Here is a 17,528-nt window from a genome sequence, read left to right as displayed (position 1 = left end):
AACCACTTTGTGTATTTCAGTTTTGAGCATTTACTTGAGAATTTTTCCTCCAAAGATTTTCTATTTTAAGTATTGCTTCAGATCACACTATATAATTCTGTATTTTCTGAAAGGTATAAATACATTTTAAAGGAATTTATTATTTCTAAAATAACTGTATGCATTATACAATTTACTCAGATTTAATTTCTTTGACCAAGGGTCATATTCCTTGTCTTTATGTAAAGCTCTGAGTGCTTAGTGATATTAGAGATGTACAAAGAGTACAGTTAATTTATCTGCTGAGTTAACTTTCCACATTCATTTGAAATATGATCAAAAGATACATAAAACTTTTGCTTTAGGTTAAAAAAAATCCTAAAACATAAAACATTGCTACAAATAGTATTTCAACACAACATGTGTTTAGCTCTTTCTTCAGGCTTATTATTAGAGTATTCCATTGCAGTAATCACACACATACTACAGGATGGAGCCTGTGATATCCAATCACTAAATTCAAGAAGGACTTGAAGTTAATGGAAACAAAAACAAGTCTAAAATGCACATAAAAGAATTTTGATGTAGTTCTTGCCCATCTACAAACTCTTCCTCTTGACTGACTTGTCTTTGTTCCCTCAAGATAAAAATTCATATTGATTCAACATGGATTCTATTAATAAATGATATTAGGAATAAAGGTAGGAAAAATAACATTTCCATAAATTCACTTGTAAAAACTCATAAACTTACATTATGACCTAGTGAATAATTTTGGGGGGAACCTATTTTCTCAGATGTGTTATTTATTAGCTATCACGATTAACACTGGTGACACAAGTTTCTAATTAACCATTTGTCTGAGTAAAGGCTGAATTCATTTCATTTATAAAAATAATGACCAAAAGTACATTTTAAGAATATATCAAATGACAGTTTTGATAATTTGGAAAGGTCTGTGAAATGGGTGCTTTATTTAATAAATGGTTTACTTTGGTATATCTCCTACTGTAAGCCAACATGGCAAGAGCTGTTGATAGTTAATTCTTTTGGCAAAATCCTTCTCATTTTAATAATGTAACTCAAACAGGAATCATAAAAAGGTCTACCACCTTCAATTATTAATTTCTAGAAATAAAAGATTTCATATACTCACCCCTTTATCTCCTCTTGCTTTAGAATTAAATTTCACTGTTTTTAATCGGGCTCGTTCTTTCTTTTCAACTCTGGCAATGCAAAGATGATTTTTTAAGTACACCAAACATATCTAAAGGTCTAATTAGAAATTATCAAAACTGATATTTGAATATAGAGCATTTTTATATTCTAAAGCCTTTAGAAGCCATTTACGTTTGCATCCCTCAACTAATAATTTCTGAAAAATGAAATGCAGGGCTCATTTTATTATGAAACAAAACTACTTGTGAAGTATCAAAATACAATACATATATGTGTGCTTCTGTATGCACTGAATTCCATAATTATACTTGAAATTATTATGAGGCACCACTTCTGAGTTAAGCAATTTTTCACATTTTCCACTTGTTTTGCTGTTTAAATATTATCTTAGCATGGACATCTATGTTAAAAATTGTTGAGAGAAAAAAATTGTTAAGAGAGAGAAAGCAAATGGGTTAAAATGTTAACAACTGATGAAAGTAGGTAAAGGGTATGTGGGTGTTCCACAGACTATATTCTTGAATTTCTCTTATACTTATTTTTTCTGTAGCTCTAAAGTTTTTAAAAATAAAAAGGAAAAAAATTAAGCTTACTCCAATGATACTATTTGTGTAAATACATAAAGTAACCAATTATAGTGTATAAAATAGAGTTTTAAAGTATCTTTGGAAGAATACAGAAGAACAGGTAACCTCAGTTATCCTTAAGAAGGTGAAACGGATGCTTGGGGAACAGGGTTAAGAGGGAGCCTGTATAGCTTTTAGATTTTTTGAATTTTAAACTTTGTTAAAAGTGTTACCTTCAAAATAAGCAAGCAAACAGAACTACAACAAAAATCTTTTGTGTAGATTGTAACACCAATCAATATGAATCTTACAAAATTTCATGTAAATTAAGCTTTATAAATCCTTGATTTTAATACAGCAATTATGTTAGTATGAAATAGAAAAAACAGCCCATGAATAAATGCATATTCCTTATTTTTTTCTTTATTACCTAGCTATATAGTTTTACCATGGGTACAGAAGAACCTTAGCAGTCATGAATTTAAAACTTGGGTTTTTACTATTCCAGAGCAATCCTGAGGGTCCAGGACATGAATAATTAATTTATAATTTTGCCTAGGCACTTACCGAGGGCATTGCAAAACTAACATTTAGTGAGTGAATATATATGACTGAAACTGGCTTTGTTTCCTAATCATTATCTTGTTCACTAAATAGGTGAGTGACTTCAACTGTGTTTATCTGTCAATACTGTTACTGAAAGAAAGCTAAGAATTGTAGGAACTGTAATTCCTTGTGCTATTATTAGACATAAAGAGGTCTAAGAAAGATATAGTTCTATTTAAGAAAATATGAGTTTTGAATACACTGAAGAAATGAAATGGCATAATTAGTTGTGGTTTTATATAGTATTTTATGAGAGAAAAACTGTATTCTATAATATTATTCATGAATTTGGAGATTTGTAGAGATCTCAAGGTATATCTCTTTTATCACTTCTGGCTTCAAAAATCCAACCTTATAGAACTTTTATACAAAATGAAAAATTTCTCTTTCCATCAAAGTCAGCTATATTTCTCATTTGTTGCAGGTGAATGTAAAGCCTTTGCAAGATATAAGGCTCCAACGGATAGACAATTTTTAGGAACTCTGACCTTGATATTAAGATGTGAGGTTTCTACTAACTCAACAAGGCACAGAGGAAGCATTTCTGAATTTAAAGCATACTATGTTCTATTTCAGGAAAAAACTTATGCTGAGGGCTGCACTGCTAAAAAAGAGGAGTTGCCACCAAATATAAGATCTAGCCAAACAGCTGGATCTTGCAAAAAATATGTATCTAGCCAACAACAGTCATAAATTCCAAAACCACAATGACAAATCTTGGCAATATTTTACCATTTCTACTCTTTAATGTCTACACATATACAAATGCATATATAGATAGAGGTCTGTAAGTGGGTATATGATTCGTCATAAGTATCACTTTTAGAGACTCTCAACAAAACAAGTCCAACTCATTAATAAGAACAAATTTACTACAGTATAAGCTTGACTTGAAGTGAATTAACCAGCTACAATAAACATTTATGTCTCATTGACAATTTTTACTGGCTATCTTAAAATAAGTTTTAGGCAATGATATGGATGAATCAGGTCTCATAAATAAGCTCTTCTGGGGGAATTATGAACTGATGTTTTAAAACCTTTCCCACAAAAGCAGAGACATTCAACAGCATTTCATTGACCTTAGAGGGGGTTCTCTAAGTTGGGATCACCCTTTTCAAAGACAATATGCATTCAACCACTTTTGCCACTAGGTGGTAAATATGCACCCAGTGAATCACTACAATAAATAGTTAAAAGCAAAAAGGAAAGACCAGTGAATGCATGGATACTTCTAAATCAAGCAAGAAAAAAAGAGAAGTGAAGTATATTAGATATTTCTGAAACTTTTGCATTTATTTAAAATGTTTTCATTTTTTTAAGTCTAGAAAAGGCAATTCACACAATCAAAACCCCTGAGAAATTAGGTTTATCACCATCTACATGGGAAAACTACAGAGGCTTTTAATTCTCTCTCCCTCCACTGGTATAGATTCATGGCACAGTGGCTTAAAATATACTTATTTTGTTTAAAGCAACTAGCAGGAGCTTTAGAGAAATTTCTATTTGGGGGCATAATATTTTCTTATTATGTCACTGGTTACAATATAAGGTGAATAAAATTAAACAGTTGTGAAACACAATGGGAAAAATCAAGCATAAAATCATTTCAGTAAAAGAAATGTAAAGAAACAGCAATTATTTGTTTATGCTGTCCAATTTTCAAGTGGTAAGACTGTAACAGACATATTTACCTGCGTTTACTGGGAATCACCCCAACTTCATCACTCTCACCATCTGGTGTAACCTGCCTGGCTTGCCACCACTCATCATCAGAAGCATTAATAACATGGAGGATATCTCCAAATTTGAAGTTCAGTCCTTGACTAGGAAGGCCACTGTCTTTAGTCTTGTCATAATCAAAAAGGGCTCTTGGTCAAGAAGAAAAAAATTTATAATTATTTGTTATAATGATATTATAAATATTAAATAAACAGGATTCTGCAAATATATGTAATCTAGGTAGATAATTAAACAATATACCATACTAGGCAAAATAATGCCCAGCTCAATTTTGTACTATATACAAGAAGACAATGAGACCAAAAAAAAAAAAAAAAAAAAAAAGAAACAGCAAAATTAACTTGTTATGGTAATAGTTTATTATATACATATTACTTTATTTCTCTCAATATTATATGAGCAATTAAAAAAATACTTTTAGTACAATCCAAAGGCAACCTGTATTGAATTCTAAAATGAAGACAAATCTGTAAAGGTCTAAATTAATAAAGTAAATATTAAAAGAGAATTCTCTTTGTTTTGGCTAGACACACTTGGGAAAACAAATTCCCTGATCGATCTAATTCATCATTTGTGAAATGTAAGACTAGATCAACAGAGTGATTATTCTCCCAGTTAATTATTCATTTGTTCATAAAACTAGAGTTAACAGAGTTTTCAGAGTCTATGACAATGAAAACTAACTACAGATGACTATGATGACTTTAACAGCTCCCAAATATTTTGGAAAAAATACTGTATTAATTTAATGTAGTAATTGAGAAATGTTGGGCATATTTAAAATTTTTATAACAATAGTATCCTACTACTTGATTAATTAGTATACAATACTTAAACAAATTAAATTCTTACATTCAAAAAACCTCTCTCAAGAATACAGGAAGGATCTCAGCAATTACATTATAATACAATTTATTCATTCTTTTTTTCGAATTTGGCAATGAGGAATTAGGATACAAATCATATTCCTTTTCACGCCACCCAACTTTTATGAACCTATCTCTTAAAACTGAAGAGGGGTGAATTTACTCGACGGCTAAATGAATGAACTGGTTACTGGTTTTCAGATGTGTTCTTTCAAGTATTTCAGTAGCTAACAGTGTGAAGGAAGTAGGTGACAATCAAAAGTGGGAAGGCTTACTTAAACATATATTAAAAAGTACACAATACACTGGATTTTATTTGCAGAATTCTACAGCTGTAAAATAAAGATTGTAAATCATATAAATGCTATGTCATTACTTCAATAAATTCTGAATACTAAGGAAGCATCTTTCTACTGGAAAGATTAAAACACAAAGGTTTGATATAGTCAGTAATTTACTAAATATTTATTTTAAAAAGTAATGAAATAGATATGGCAAAGATAAAGATGACAAAGATGATGAGGATACAAATAAACATAATATAAAATAGCAAATCAAATACCTGAAGAGATAGAACAAATGCCAAAGACATTCAGAAAAGGGAAAATACTATATCTTAACATTTTTATTATCATAAATTAACCTTATGAATTACAAAAGCAATACAACTATATTACTGATAAGCAATGGAGAAATCACTCATAACCTCTACTCCTTATGTTAGCATTTAAGCTTTGTCTTTTAATACTTTGATACATTTAAAACAGGAACTCATGGAATACTTACGAGTTATGAATCACAAGAATACAATGAACACCTGTTAATCTAGTATCCAACCTAAGACTATACACAAAACTTATCAATAACTCACATTACCTATGTATTTCTCCCCTTGATCCTACTTCCCTCACATTAGGAGTTAAGCACTATTAGAAGGTAACCATAATTTTGAACAGTGTTTATTACTTCCTCGATCCTTACCCGTTTTTGGTTTGGTTTGGCTTTATCACACAAATACAGATGACTAAGTAATTATATATGATTTTACTAGTTACAGAGCTTTATAAAAAGGTATCATACTGTATGTAATCTTTCGTGGCCTTAACTTTTTTTTTTGAAATTAAAACTACATCTTCTAACAAGAATCATTAAGACATCTGGTTAACTACGGCAGATTGGCTACATGTGTCTACAGGCATACCTCAGTTTATTTGTGCTTTTCTTTACTGCACTTGGAAGATACTGTGTGTGTGTTGGGTTGTTTTTTTTTTTAAAACAAATTGAAGGTTTTGTGGCCACCCTGCATTGTGTTGGCACAACCCTGTTGTAACCCCAAGTCTACTGGCATCATTTTTCCAACAGCATTTGCTAACTTCATGTCTGTGTGTCACATTTTGGTAATTCTCCCAATTACCGAACTTCTCATTATTTCAAACTTTTTCATTATTATTATATTTATTATGGTGATCTGTGATCTTTGATGTTACTACTGTAACTGTTTTAGGGCATCACGAATCGTGCTCTTATAAGATGATGAACTTAACTGATAAATGCTGTGTGTTCTGACTGCTCTGCCAATTGGCCCTTCCCTGATCTCCGTCCCTTTCCTTGGGCCTCTGTATTCCCTGACACACAATATTGAAATCAGGCCAATTAATAGCCCTACAATAGCCTCTAAGTGTTCATGTGAAAGAAAGAGTCTTATGGCACTCTAAATCAGCTAGAAAAGATTAAGCTTAGTGAGGAAGGCTCGTTGTAAGCAAAGACACGCCAAAAGCTAGGCCTCTTGCACCAGTTAGCCAAGTTGAAAAAAACTGAAAGTGCTACTTGAGTGAACACATGAATGATAAGAAAGTGAAATAGCCTTATTGCAGATACGCAGACAGTTTTAATGGTTTGAACAGATCAAACCAGCCATAACATTCCCTTAAGCCAAAGTGTAACCCAAAGCAAGGCTCAAACTCTTTTTAATTCTATGAAGGCTGAGAGAGGTGAGGAAGCTGCAGAAGAAAAGTTTGAAACTAGCGGAGGTTGGTTCATAATATTTAAATAAAGCAAGAAGTCACCTCTATAAAATAAAAGTACACGGTAAAGCAGCAAGTAGTGATGTACAAGTTGCAGTAAGTTATCCAGAAGATCTAGGCTAAGTAATGAAGTTGGTTACATTGAGCAACAGATTTTCAGTGTAGATGGGACAGCCTTATGTTGCAAGAAGATACACTTAGAATTTTCATAGCTAGAGAGAAGTCAGTGCCTAGCTTCAAAGCTTCAAAGGGCAGGTTGACTCCCTTGTTAGGGGTTAATGCAGCTGGTGAATATAAGTTAAGCCAATGCTCATTTACCATTCTGAAAATCCTAGGGTGCTTAAGAATTATGCTGAATTTACTCTGTCTGTGCTCTAGAAATGGAACAACAAAGCCTGGATGCAAGCACACTCTGGTTACAACATGGTTTACAGAATATTTTAAAAGCACACTGTTGAGACCTACTGCTCAAAAAAAAAAAAAAGATTTCTTTCAAAATATTACTATTGCTTATTGACGATGTACTTGGTCACCCAAAAGTTTTGATGGAAACATACAATGAAGTTAATGCTGTTTACATGCCTGCTAACACAATATCCACTCTGTAGCCCACGGATCGAGGACTAATTTTGACTTCCAAGACTTATTAGTTAAGAAACACATTTTGTAAGGTTAAAACTGCCATAGATAGTGATTCCTCTGAGGGTGTTGGGCAAAGTAAACTGAAAACCTTCTGGAAAGGATTCACCACTCTAGATGTCATTAACATTTGTGATTCATTGGTTGAGGTCAAAATATCAGTATTAATTGGAGTTTGGAAAAAGTTGATTCTAAGCCTAATGAGTGACTTTGAGGGGTTGAAGACTTCAGCAGAGGAAATAACTACAGATGTGGTAGAAATAGCCCGAGAACCAGAAGTGGAGCCTAAAGATGTGACTGAACTGCTGCAATCTCACAACAAAACTTGAACAGATGTTCAAACTTCTCAACAGGTGAGGAGCTGTTTCTTCTGGATGAGCAAAGAAAGCAGTTTCTTGAGATAGAATCTACTCTTGGTGAAGATGCTATGAAGATTATTGAAATGAAAAGGGATATAAAATATTATGTCAACTTAGCTGATAAAGCAGTGGCAGGGTTTCAGAGGACTGACTGCAATTTTGAAAGAAGTTCTACCGAGGGTAAAATGCTATCATATAGCATTATATGCTTCAAAGAAATCACAAATGAAAGGAAGATTTTAATTAATGTGGCAAACTTCATTGTTGTCTTAAACTTTAAGAAATTGCCACAGCCACCCCAAACCTCCAGCTCCCTGATCAGTCAGCAGTCATCAACATGGAGGCAGGATCTTCCATTAGCAAAAGATTATGACTCACTGAAGGCTCAGATGATGGTTAGCATTTTTTAGCTATAAAGTATTTTTTAAATTGAGGTATGTATTTTTTTAAGACATAATGCTATTATTGTACACTCAGTAGACTATAGTACAGTGTTAAATATAACCTTTTATGCACTGGGAAACCAAAAAATGTGTGTCTTGCTTTATTGTGCTATTCACCATGTTGTAGTGGTGTGGAACTGAACCTGAAACATCTCTGAGGTAATTCTTGCATTTCTTTTCCATCCTGAAACTCATAAAATAACAACAACAAAAAAGACAAATACAAAAAAGAGATGGCAACAGGAGAAAAGAGAGTTTAAACATGTTTTTGGATGATGGTAAATAAATCTGGCAGAGCAAAGGAAGCTCTAAATGGGGTGCCTGAAGAGAGGGATACTGAAGTAAGATTTACTCCACAAGACCCTAGAAATGCTTACAAATTAAAGTGTACGGTATCCATGTAGGTAGAGATAACTTAGAGCAGTGAAAACAGAAGAACTGGGGGAAATTACTGTAGTAATTAAATGTTACTCAAATGGAGAATATTTTATTATAAAAGGAAACAGGTAAATAGAAGTGCTGGATGATAGGACACATCAAACTATACTAGCCACTCAGTAAAATATCAACTTAAAAAAATTTTTGGCCCATATTTATTTTGTCTTTCTTTACTATATTGTAATTATTCAAGAGGTAATATAACTCTCATTGATAAAATTATAATACTATTCCTGAAAGATAGATTATCAGGAAATCAGTCATAAAGAAACATTTCCATGGTTTGCAATACACTTTTCTATAGTAAAACTAAGTCATACTGAAAAACCGGGAAGAATTTGCATGCATAAATAAAGACTGCTATAACTAGAAATAAAAAAATTTACCTGACATAGAGGGATCGCTTCTGGCTAGTTCGAAGAGAACCTGATCCTGAACTAATGCTACTATTCATCATCTGTTCCCGTAAGTCATGTATTTTGGCTTCAAAACGACTGTATTCTGATGGAAGAAAAAAGAGAAATAAATTTATACTTTATTTTCTAAAAATATAAGTCACTTGAAGATAAAAGTATTATATATGTAGGCTGTCTTATAATTGGTTAAATGTAGTCAGAACCTTAAAAGAGTAGTCTACACAAGATTTTGCCCAATATGCAAATATCAAAAATTAATCTTAATGTACCATGATTAAGAATTGACTGAAAACAGAATTTTCTCATATGCTATTTTAAATTTCCTATGACATTTAATAAGTTAAAAGACAACTTCCGTGCATCAAATAGCAGTATCAATCTTACTTTATTGTTGAATTTAACTGTAAGTTTTGAAAAGTGAAAATCAGGATGTGTTCTAATTTTTATACTTTAAAAAAAAGAATCCTATAGTAATTTATACTAGACACTTTGCTTACTGACTTTTTCCCTGTTAAGAAATTAGCTGATCTTATATCCTCAGATTTTACCCTTGTGCAGGGTAAAATAATATGGGAGAAATATGTCTTAAAAAAACTAATAAATAAAATCAAATTTATTTCAATTCATTTTATAATTTATAAATTTTCAAAGACACACAAAAAAGCAATCTGAAGGAATAAACACTTTATTTAAGATACCTTTTATAGAAAAACAAATGTGATTCTGAATATGGACTATTTTAAACTCATACATAAAATCTTTAAGCACTTTTTCAAAAATATTGCAATTACATGGTTACATATACTTATATAATTTTCTCTATTTACAATAAATAACTGTCTTATAGACAAGTCAGATTCTACCAGATTTTTTAAAATAAAGCCAATCCTATAGCAAGAGCAAATAACTTGTCTGGAGTTTGTATAGTTTAAAAAGACAGAGTAAGAGTAAGCATGCTTACTTAGATGTTTATGTTGTTGAGTTACTCTTGCTTTCATCATAGTCATCAAGTTTGTTTTATGGCTACTGAGATTAACTGAAGCAACAATTCATCAAAAAATTCAGAAACATTTAAATGCTCACATTAATATGTAATAAAATCTCCTTTTATTGCCCTTTAAAATGTAATAGAAAATTTAAAGTATAAACATTAAGAGACTGACTAGTATAGCTATATCCATTATAATTCAACAATTATCAACTCATGTCAAGTTTTTTGTTTGTATGGACATATCTATGATACAGATTGACTGATGGATGAAGATAAAGATGAAAACAAGAAGTGAACCATAAGTTTATACTGGTTCTTTAATTAAAAATTAGGACCATTACGTTTTTACTTATTCTTGTATCTTTATATGCTTTCCTGCATATGAAGAATCCTGGTTCTCAAGACACTGAGGATAACAGAATCAGATACCACAGATGACTTACTTGTTTTAGCCAATATTACATTCACAACAGTCTTAAAATAACAAGAAAGCTATAACCATGACATGATTACTGTAAACAGTTAACTATCTTCCCTAGTTCTTTTTATCCTTAGAGTATGGCCTATTATAAGGGATATACAGTTGAATACTGTTTTAAAGTCACTTGGAATAGTTCCTTCCTAGGTGCCATACTGCCAGTTGGATATACACCTAGGTTCATTTGTTCCTTTTTATTTTCAACTTTAATTTTTAGGGGTTGCTTTTAAAAATTTTCATTGTTTTTACAGGTAGGTAAAATAATTCCAAAGTCAATTGTTTCATAAAATAAGGATATTAAAAAGAAGTCTAATTTCTATCCCTCTCTCCCTTCTCCACTTTGTCCTGTTCATAAACATTTAAAGAAAGCTTTATCCTTCCATTTTTAATAAGTAAACATATATACACATGCAAATATTTATATAAATGTATTCTATATTAATATATGTATATTTAAATTATACATATACTTTATAATTATGTGTGTATGTGTACACACGTATGTATTGCTTCTCCTTCTTAAACAGTAACATACACATTTTCCCATCTTGCTTATGTTATTTAATAGGATTTAAAGTAATAGTCTTACTGTAGTAATAATAAGAACACTCCATAGTAGCATATACAGATGTCCCTCATTCTTTTTTTATAGCTATATGGTTCTTTTACCTCTAACCTCTCTTTGTTACAAGAAGATACTGTATAGGGTTAGATTTTGCTGTACTAGCAAATCTGAAAATTGTTTTCTTTTAATAATCAAGGTGAGCTAACTTTTGATATGATTAAAGTTGTGTGATTTCCAGTTCTATTCTTAATATTTTGTTTTATATTTTGTTTATATGTTGAATATATATATATAGTCAAGCCTTTTATATAGCTTGTGGCAGATTATATTTTCCAAAGATGCCCGGCATCCCACATGTTCTTGTACTATGTGACCAGGCTCCAACTCATCACACATCAGGGCAGTTACCTGTGTAGGAGCCCTCCTCATGGTTAAGTCCTAACAGGCCACCATAACTAATCCTGACCTCCTCAGCCCTGCAATGCAGATAACTACCTTGCTATGCTCCACCTAATGGCTTAATACAAAATTGATCAGGATGTGGAAGGGAAAGAGCTCTTTATTTTTGGATTTTAAAAATTTAAAGGTAAGATGTTCATTATAGTTCACATAGCATTATTAGTTGTTTTCAGCCATTTTGCCAAGCAAATTAACCAAAGTCCTAGTGACTTAAAATATTCTACATTTGAGAAATTTAAAAACTTTCTGTAAAAAGGTCACATTATCTTTTATAGTGAGGTGGAAAATGTACTTTCCTAAGAAGTAACTAAGTTACCATAAAGCAGTTAAAGTCTCAGATATTCAACATTTAAGATAGTGGAGAACTAAAGTCAATTCCTGATAATTTCTTAAATTTGTGCCTTACTTATTTTGTTAACTCTGTTCAGATTTTCATATTTATGGTCTTTACTTACTATTAACAACTCCTTATAACCATCTGTCTGTCTGTCTCAAACATACTTCAATACTTTCCTCAAAGTAACGTTTCCCTTAAACTTTCATTTAATTTACGTAGCTAACATTCCTATCTTTTCCTTTTATTTCAATCAATTCATCCTTTCAGCTCTAACAGTTTCATTCTTATACCCATTCTGTGTACCTTTTCTTTATATTCTCCATTCTGTGTACCTTTACTTTATATTTTATTTTGGAGGAAGAATCTCATTTCTTATCTTCAGTTAAGTCATTTGCATCCCTTTTCCAGAAATTATACTACCTCTCATTTCAGGAAAGCTACTATTGGAGAGAGCTAAAATGTTACCTGGGAGATAATCTCCGTTAAACATTGTTGTTATGAAATATATTAGGAAGTCTTTGAACAGCTGGCCATAAGTTAAATAATATGTGTACGCTTATAGGAGCAGACACAATGTTTAATGGCCAACTTTCTGCATTTTATTCCCCTTTTCAACTTCTAATCTTTATTTCCACCCCCACACTATAAGTAAAAAGATGGAAGCAAGGGGAAAGAGAATGGGGAGAAATTTTACCTCCCCCAATTTCCTTGAAACTTGCAGTCCTAATTATGAAGGATGAAACTCACTTAATACTCTATGATGAAATATATTAATTAAACACAGAGCTTTAACACCTGAGAGCAACAACTATCAGAGAATGGATATTATGATTGATCTAGAAAAGAAAAAGGAAAAGTTTTTGAGTAAAAAGGCAAGCTGGTTGTTTTAAGTAGTTAGGAAGGGGTAGAAAGATACAGGAAGGAAAGTAAGATACTAAAAAAAAAAAAATAACTAGGAAGGTGGTACAGAAAATACTAAACAGATGACATATGCTTGCAAAGAAATGCCACTAATCCAATACAACCTCTCCGTTCAGCCTCCACTTCTCCCCTCTTTGGTTATTATCAGAAGTAGTTATGAAAATAAAATGAGAAGACAGGTTAAACTCTACCTCTGCAACTCAGATTTAAATCAAACCTTTGAAACTCAGAAAAGGGGCTCTGGTCAAACCTCTCAGCTTTTCTAGACTTTAGTCATTTGAAGATTAGGAATAGTAACACCAATCTCAAAGATTCTTTTTCTTATGAAAATGAAATAAAATGCCTCACAAATTTAAGACATAAACAATGGGAAAGAGAAAATACATTTAATATAAGTTTAAGTCTATCCCTTTGATCTCTTTTTCATTTATAATACCATTGTAATATAATTAATATTTTCTGAACCAAAAATAGACATTTAAAGCCTGGAAGTTGCTATAGTATACTTGAGGAACAATGAGATAAAGTATTTGTGTTTAGGGCTTTTTGTGAAGACAGGCAGCTTTAGTGTGTGGTTGAGAGAGTAAGTGCAAGGTGTGGGGACCACTTGGAACCCCAAGGTTGTCACAGAGATTATTTTAAGCTGAAGACATTTGAGGTTCAATAAATGCAGAAAAAAGCCTTATCGGAGCTTTCCTTATCTAACTCAAAGCATCAACTTCTGGGAAATGAGGTTACTCTAAATCTCCTCTTTTGGGGAGCTCTACAGCCCTGAAGAAGATGGAAACACCACTCATACCTGTAGAGACAAACATTATCACAAACTTCCTCCTAAAGAGGTACTTTTCTCCCCACTCCCTTTTCCATACTATGTTAGGAATATAAGCCTTTAATCTTAACCATTTAATGAGCCAGTTACTTTTGTTGGCTCCCTGGATGCATACTTCTGTTAATCTGTCTTCCGTCAGTTTAATTCACAGGCGCCAACTAATGAAACTAAATGGGCAGAGGAAAAGTTTTTCCTCCTCTACAAAGGGCTATCAGAAATCTTAGCCACTTGCCAGCTGTGTAACTGGCAAGTTACTTAACCTTTCTCTGCCTTAGCTTACACAACTGTAATGTAAAATGACAATTAACAGTGCCCACTCTATAGGGTTTTATGGGAATTAAGAGAGTTAATGTGGGGAGGGTATAGCTCAGTGGGCAGGGAGTGTGCTTAGGGTGCATGAGGTCCTGGGTTCAATCCCTAGTCCGTCCATTAAAAAAAAAAAGTTAGTAAATGTAATATGGTTAGATGCCTGGCACATTTTTTTGTTTCCTATTATAGTCTATCACCCAACCCAAAGGAGATTCTTTAACTATAGACCAGGAATTATTTGTTAAATTTTTGTTAACTTCTGGATATGGAATAAAAAACTAGAATAGTAATTCCAGTGCCCATGTTTGATTTCTGATTATGATTCCCAAAAATGATTAGTAGTAAAGTTCTAAAAAATGAATTGTTGCTTGTCTTTGGAGTTAGCAAAACTGAGGGAAGCTAAGTGATAAAGTCCTTTTAAATATTTTATAGATTGTTTTTTCAAACTTAGAGTCTAAGTGATTAAAGTTCAAAGTTCACAAGCTGAAAAACTCGTAACACTATTTCATGGAAGGCTAATAGGAAAGCCATAAATTCTGAAAGATAAAAACTTTCTCCTACCAAAAAGCTTACCTTCACTCTTTGTCTGTTTTATAGTATGTATGTATGTCAGATTATCAATGAAGCAAAGAATCCCAAGGAATTTGTTATTAGTAAAGTGAAGATACTAACTGCAAGGAGATGACTGATTATCAGAGTGTCATGTGACTCCTTTTGTACTTCGTAAAATAGCCAGCTCACTGAGAAATAAAACCTGAGTCTTATCTTTAATCGATATCCTTGGTCCTCTTAACAGTTACACACTGATGACGTGAAATGTTATTTTTTTAAAAAGTGCTGTACAACAAAAATACATTTGTTAAAAACATAATTAGTATTAAAACAAAACATAAAGCCATTGTGTCAGTGCCTAATAAACAAACATAAGGTAAGTAGCAATACAGCAAGGAGGACAGGTCAGTTTTCAAAGTACTCAAAACCTGCTTTTAAATTTTAACTTTCTCATCTTTGGTCTTCTGTTATTCTTTCTAGAATGTCATTTCTTCTCTCTGCCTATCTAAAGCCTACCCATTCTTTAGGTTTCCAGTTAATTCCCAATCCTACTTGATGGCATTATTTTCCCCTCATACCAGGCAATATGATTTACCTTCTTCTGAATTCCTAAGACAATGTCTGTCTTCTATGTTCTACTGGTACTTACCTTGTGTTTATTAGGCAATCACAGCATAGCTGTGGTAAAAGAATACAGTATAAATCAATATTGCCAGACTGAACACTCACTAAAATATTCCCAGTGAAAAGTATCTAGACTTTGAAGGCAACAGACCTAGCACTGAATCCCTGCTATTACTACCAGCATTATTGTTTGCGTGTATACCATCATCTGTATGTAGGGATATAGCTATGTGTTTCATAAGCCTCTAGAGCAAGGCTTAAATAAATAGAAAATAGGCACCTAAATAAACATACAATTATAAACCGTGTCAAGCGTTATAAAGGAAAAATACCACAGTGCTGTGAGAAATGAAATCATGAGAAGGAGCCAATCATATAAAGAATAGGGGGAAAGAATATTCTAAGAACAAACAGAATGAACAGAGAATTAGGAAAATATCTGGTATAATGAAGTGTTGAAGGAAGGTCAGTATGGTTAGTGCTTCAGGAGTAAAAGAAGGAGTACAGAGCTTGCAGTGAAGTCATATGCATTGTGTGTGCTCAATTATACAGAGCCTTGCAGGTCCTATTAAAGGGTTTGAATCTTATTCAGAGTATAATGGGAAGTGTTTTAAATGGGAACTGATACAGCCCAACCTTTGTATTTACAAAAATCACTGTGGCTGATGAATAGACTGGAGAAAGTCAAGAAAGAAGGAGACTTGGTAGAGGCTATTAGAATAGTTTAGGTAAGATCTGATAGTGGGTTTGGTTAGGGTAGTGGCCAAGACACAGAGGTTGAGAAAAGGGAAGGGAGATCAAGGATGACTCCTAGGCTCTGGCTTAAACATCAGTGGAAGTGCCATTTAAGGAGAGAGTGAAAGAATTGTTTCAGATAAGCTCAATTTCAAACATTAGGGAGAAATAAAGCTGGAGAAACCAAACAGGAAATTATCTGGTCCATTATTAGGAAATGTTTGGAAAAAAGATAGATACACAAGAGTAATTAACATAAGGGTCTAATCTTGAAACGTAGAAGACATATGTTAAATAGTAGCTACTTGAATAATCCAAGTAGAATGCAAATTCTCCTTGATACAAAAATGGCTCCATCAAGACTAGAATAGTTAAAAGTTTTAAATACAACTAAAGTTTCATTCAGAAAGGTTCATACGAGAGAAAAGCACAGAAATTACAAAAAAGAACAACAAAAAAACCCCGAGTACAAGTACAGAAAAAGATAATCTGAAAGGGAGATTCCTAGGACCATTCAGTAACTACTGTAGGAAAAGGGTAGCCCACCCTTCCCAGTCCTTGCCAGTCATCAGTGGCAAGTATACTTACTGCATATATATATAGGCTTAGTTAAGCTTAGTTAAGAGTCACTAAACATGAAAATGGTAAAATTAATGATCCTTGTTCTGATATATGCTCATCAAGCATTACAGCAGTTCTTTATCAATCTATTTTTACCTCCTTATTAATAACTTAATATTTTCATCTCGGTCCCAGAAGATTCTTTCTTGATAAACATTAACTAGAATATGTCTGAATTTTGACCATTCTGAGTCAATTTTCATGCTATGTCTTTTCAGTATAAAGACTCACATCGTATAAATTCAGGAACATTTTCTTGACTACTATAATTTCAAACATTTAATCTCTTCTTTTTAAAAAATTTACTTTTTCCAGAAAGTCTAATTATGTTTATGTTGTATATACATAATTCCCTGTCTTTTCACTCTAATCTGAAATTCTCTTTGTTTCTACTTAATGTTGTTTACTTTTCCTACTGTATCCTTTATGTCCCCTATTGATTTTTCTGCAGTGTCTCTGCCTTTCTGTTCCAAGTTAAGAAACTAGTTTGCTTTCTTCCTTTCTGGGTTCTCCTAGCTCAAAATTAATCTCTTCTGGTTGTTAAGCCTCTTTTCCTACAGTTCTTTACATATCTACTTTGTGGTCTTCTTTCAAAGAAGTGAATGCATAAATTGTTTCAGAACATTAAAATCAAATTTTCATCTGATTTGTGCCAATGTTGTGTGTGTGTGTGTGCGTGCGCGCGTGCACGTGTAACTAATCTTTATCTGTTGCTAAGTTTTGTTCTTTGTTTCTATCTCTTCTTATTAATATCTTTGTATGAATGCTAGGCCAGTTCTTTTTAAATTGCTTACTACTGAATGAGTTCGCTGGACCAGAAAGTTTTGGGGTATAGGGTGAGTAAGGAAC

The 17,528-nt window shown here is 32.5% G+C and overlaps 1 protein-coding gene across 18 annotated transcripts in view; it reads right to left on the bottom strand.

Annotated features, from left to right (window-relative positions):
• DLG1 (discs large MAGUK scaffold protein 1) overlaps window positions 1–17,528 on the bottom strand; it is a 228,839-nt gene that overhangs the window by 36,372 nt on the left and 174,939 nt on the right. For all 18 annotated transcript variants that reach the window (XM_064493982.1, XM_064493986.1, XM_064493998.1 and 15 more), the window contains 3 exons: window positions 9,229–9,343; window positions 4,025–4,201; window positions 1,136–1,205 (listed from right to left, as the gene is read on the bottom strand). In XM_064493982.1, the coding sequence (XP_064350052.1) occupies window positions 1,136–1,205; window positions 4,025–4,201; window positions 9,229–9,343 (362 nt within the window). The remainder of the gene's footprint in view (window positions 1–1,135; window positions 1,206–4,024; window positions 4,202–9,228; window positions 9,344–17,528) is intronic.

Source organism: Camelus dromedarius, chromosome 2 (genome assembly GCF_036321535.1).
Source record: "Camelus dromedarius isolate mCamDro1 chromosome 2, mCamDro1.pat, whole genome shotgun sequence".
NCBI classification, from domain to species: Eukaryota; Metazoa; Chordata; class Mammalia; order Artiodactyla; family Camelidae; genus Camelus; species Camelus dromedarius.
The sequence above is the reverse complement of the archived record's forward strand: the minus strand, read 5'-3'. Positions and strand labels throughout refer to the sequence as shown.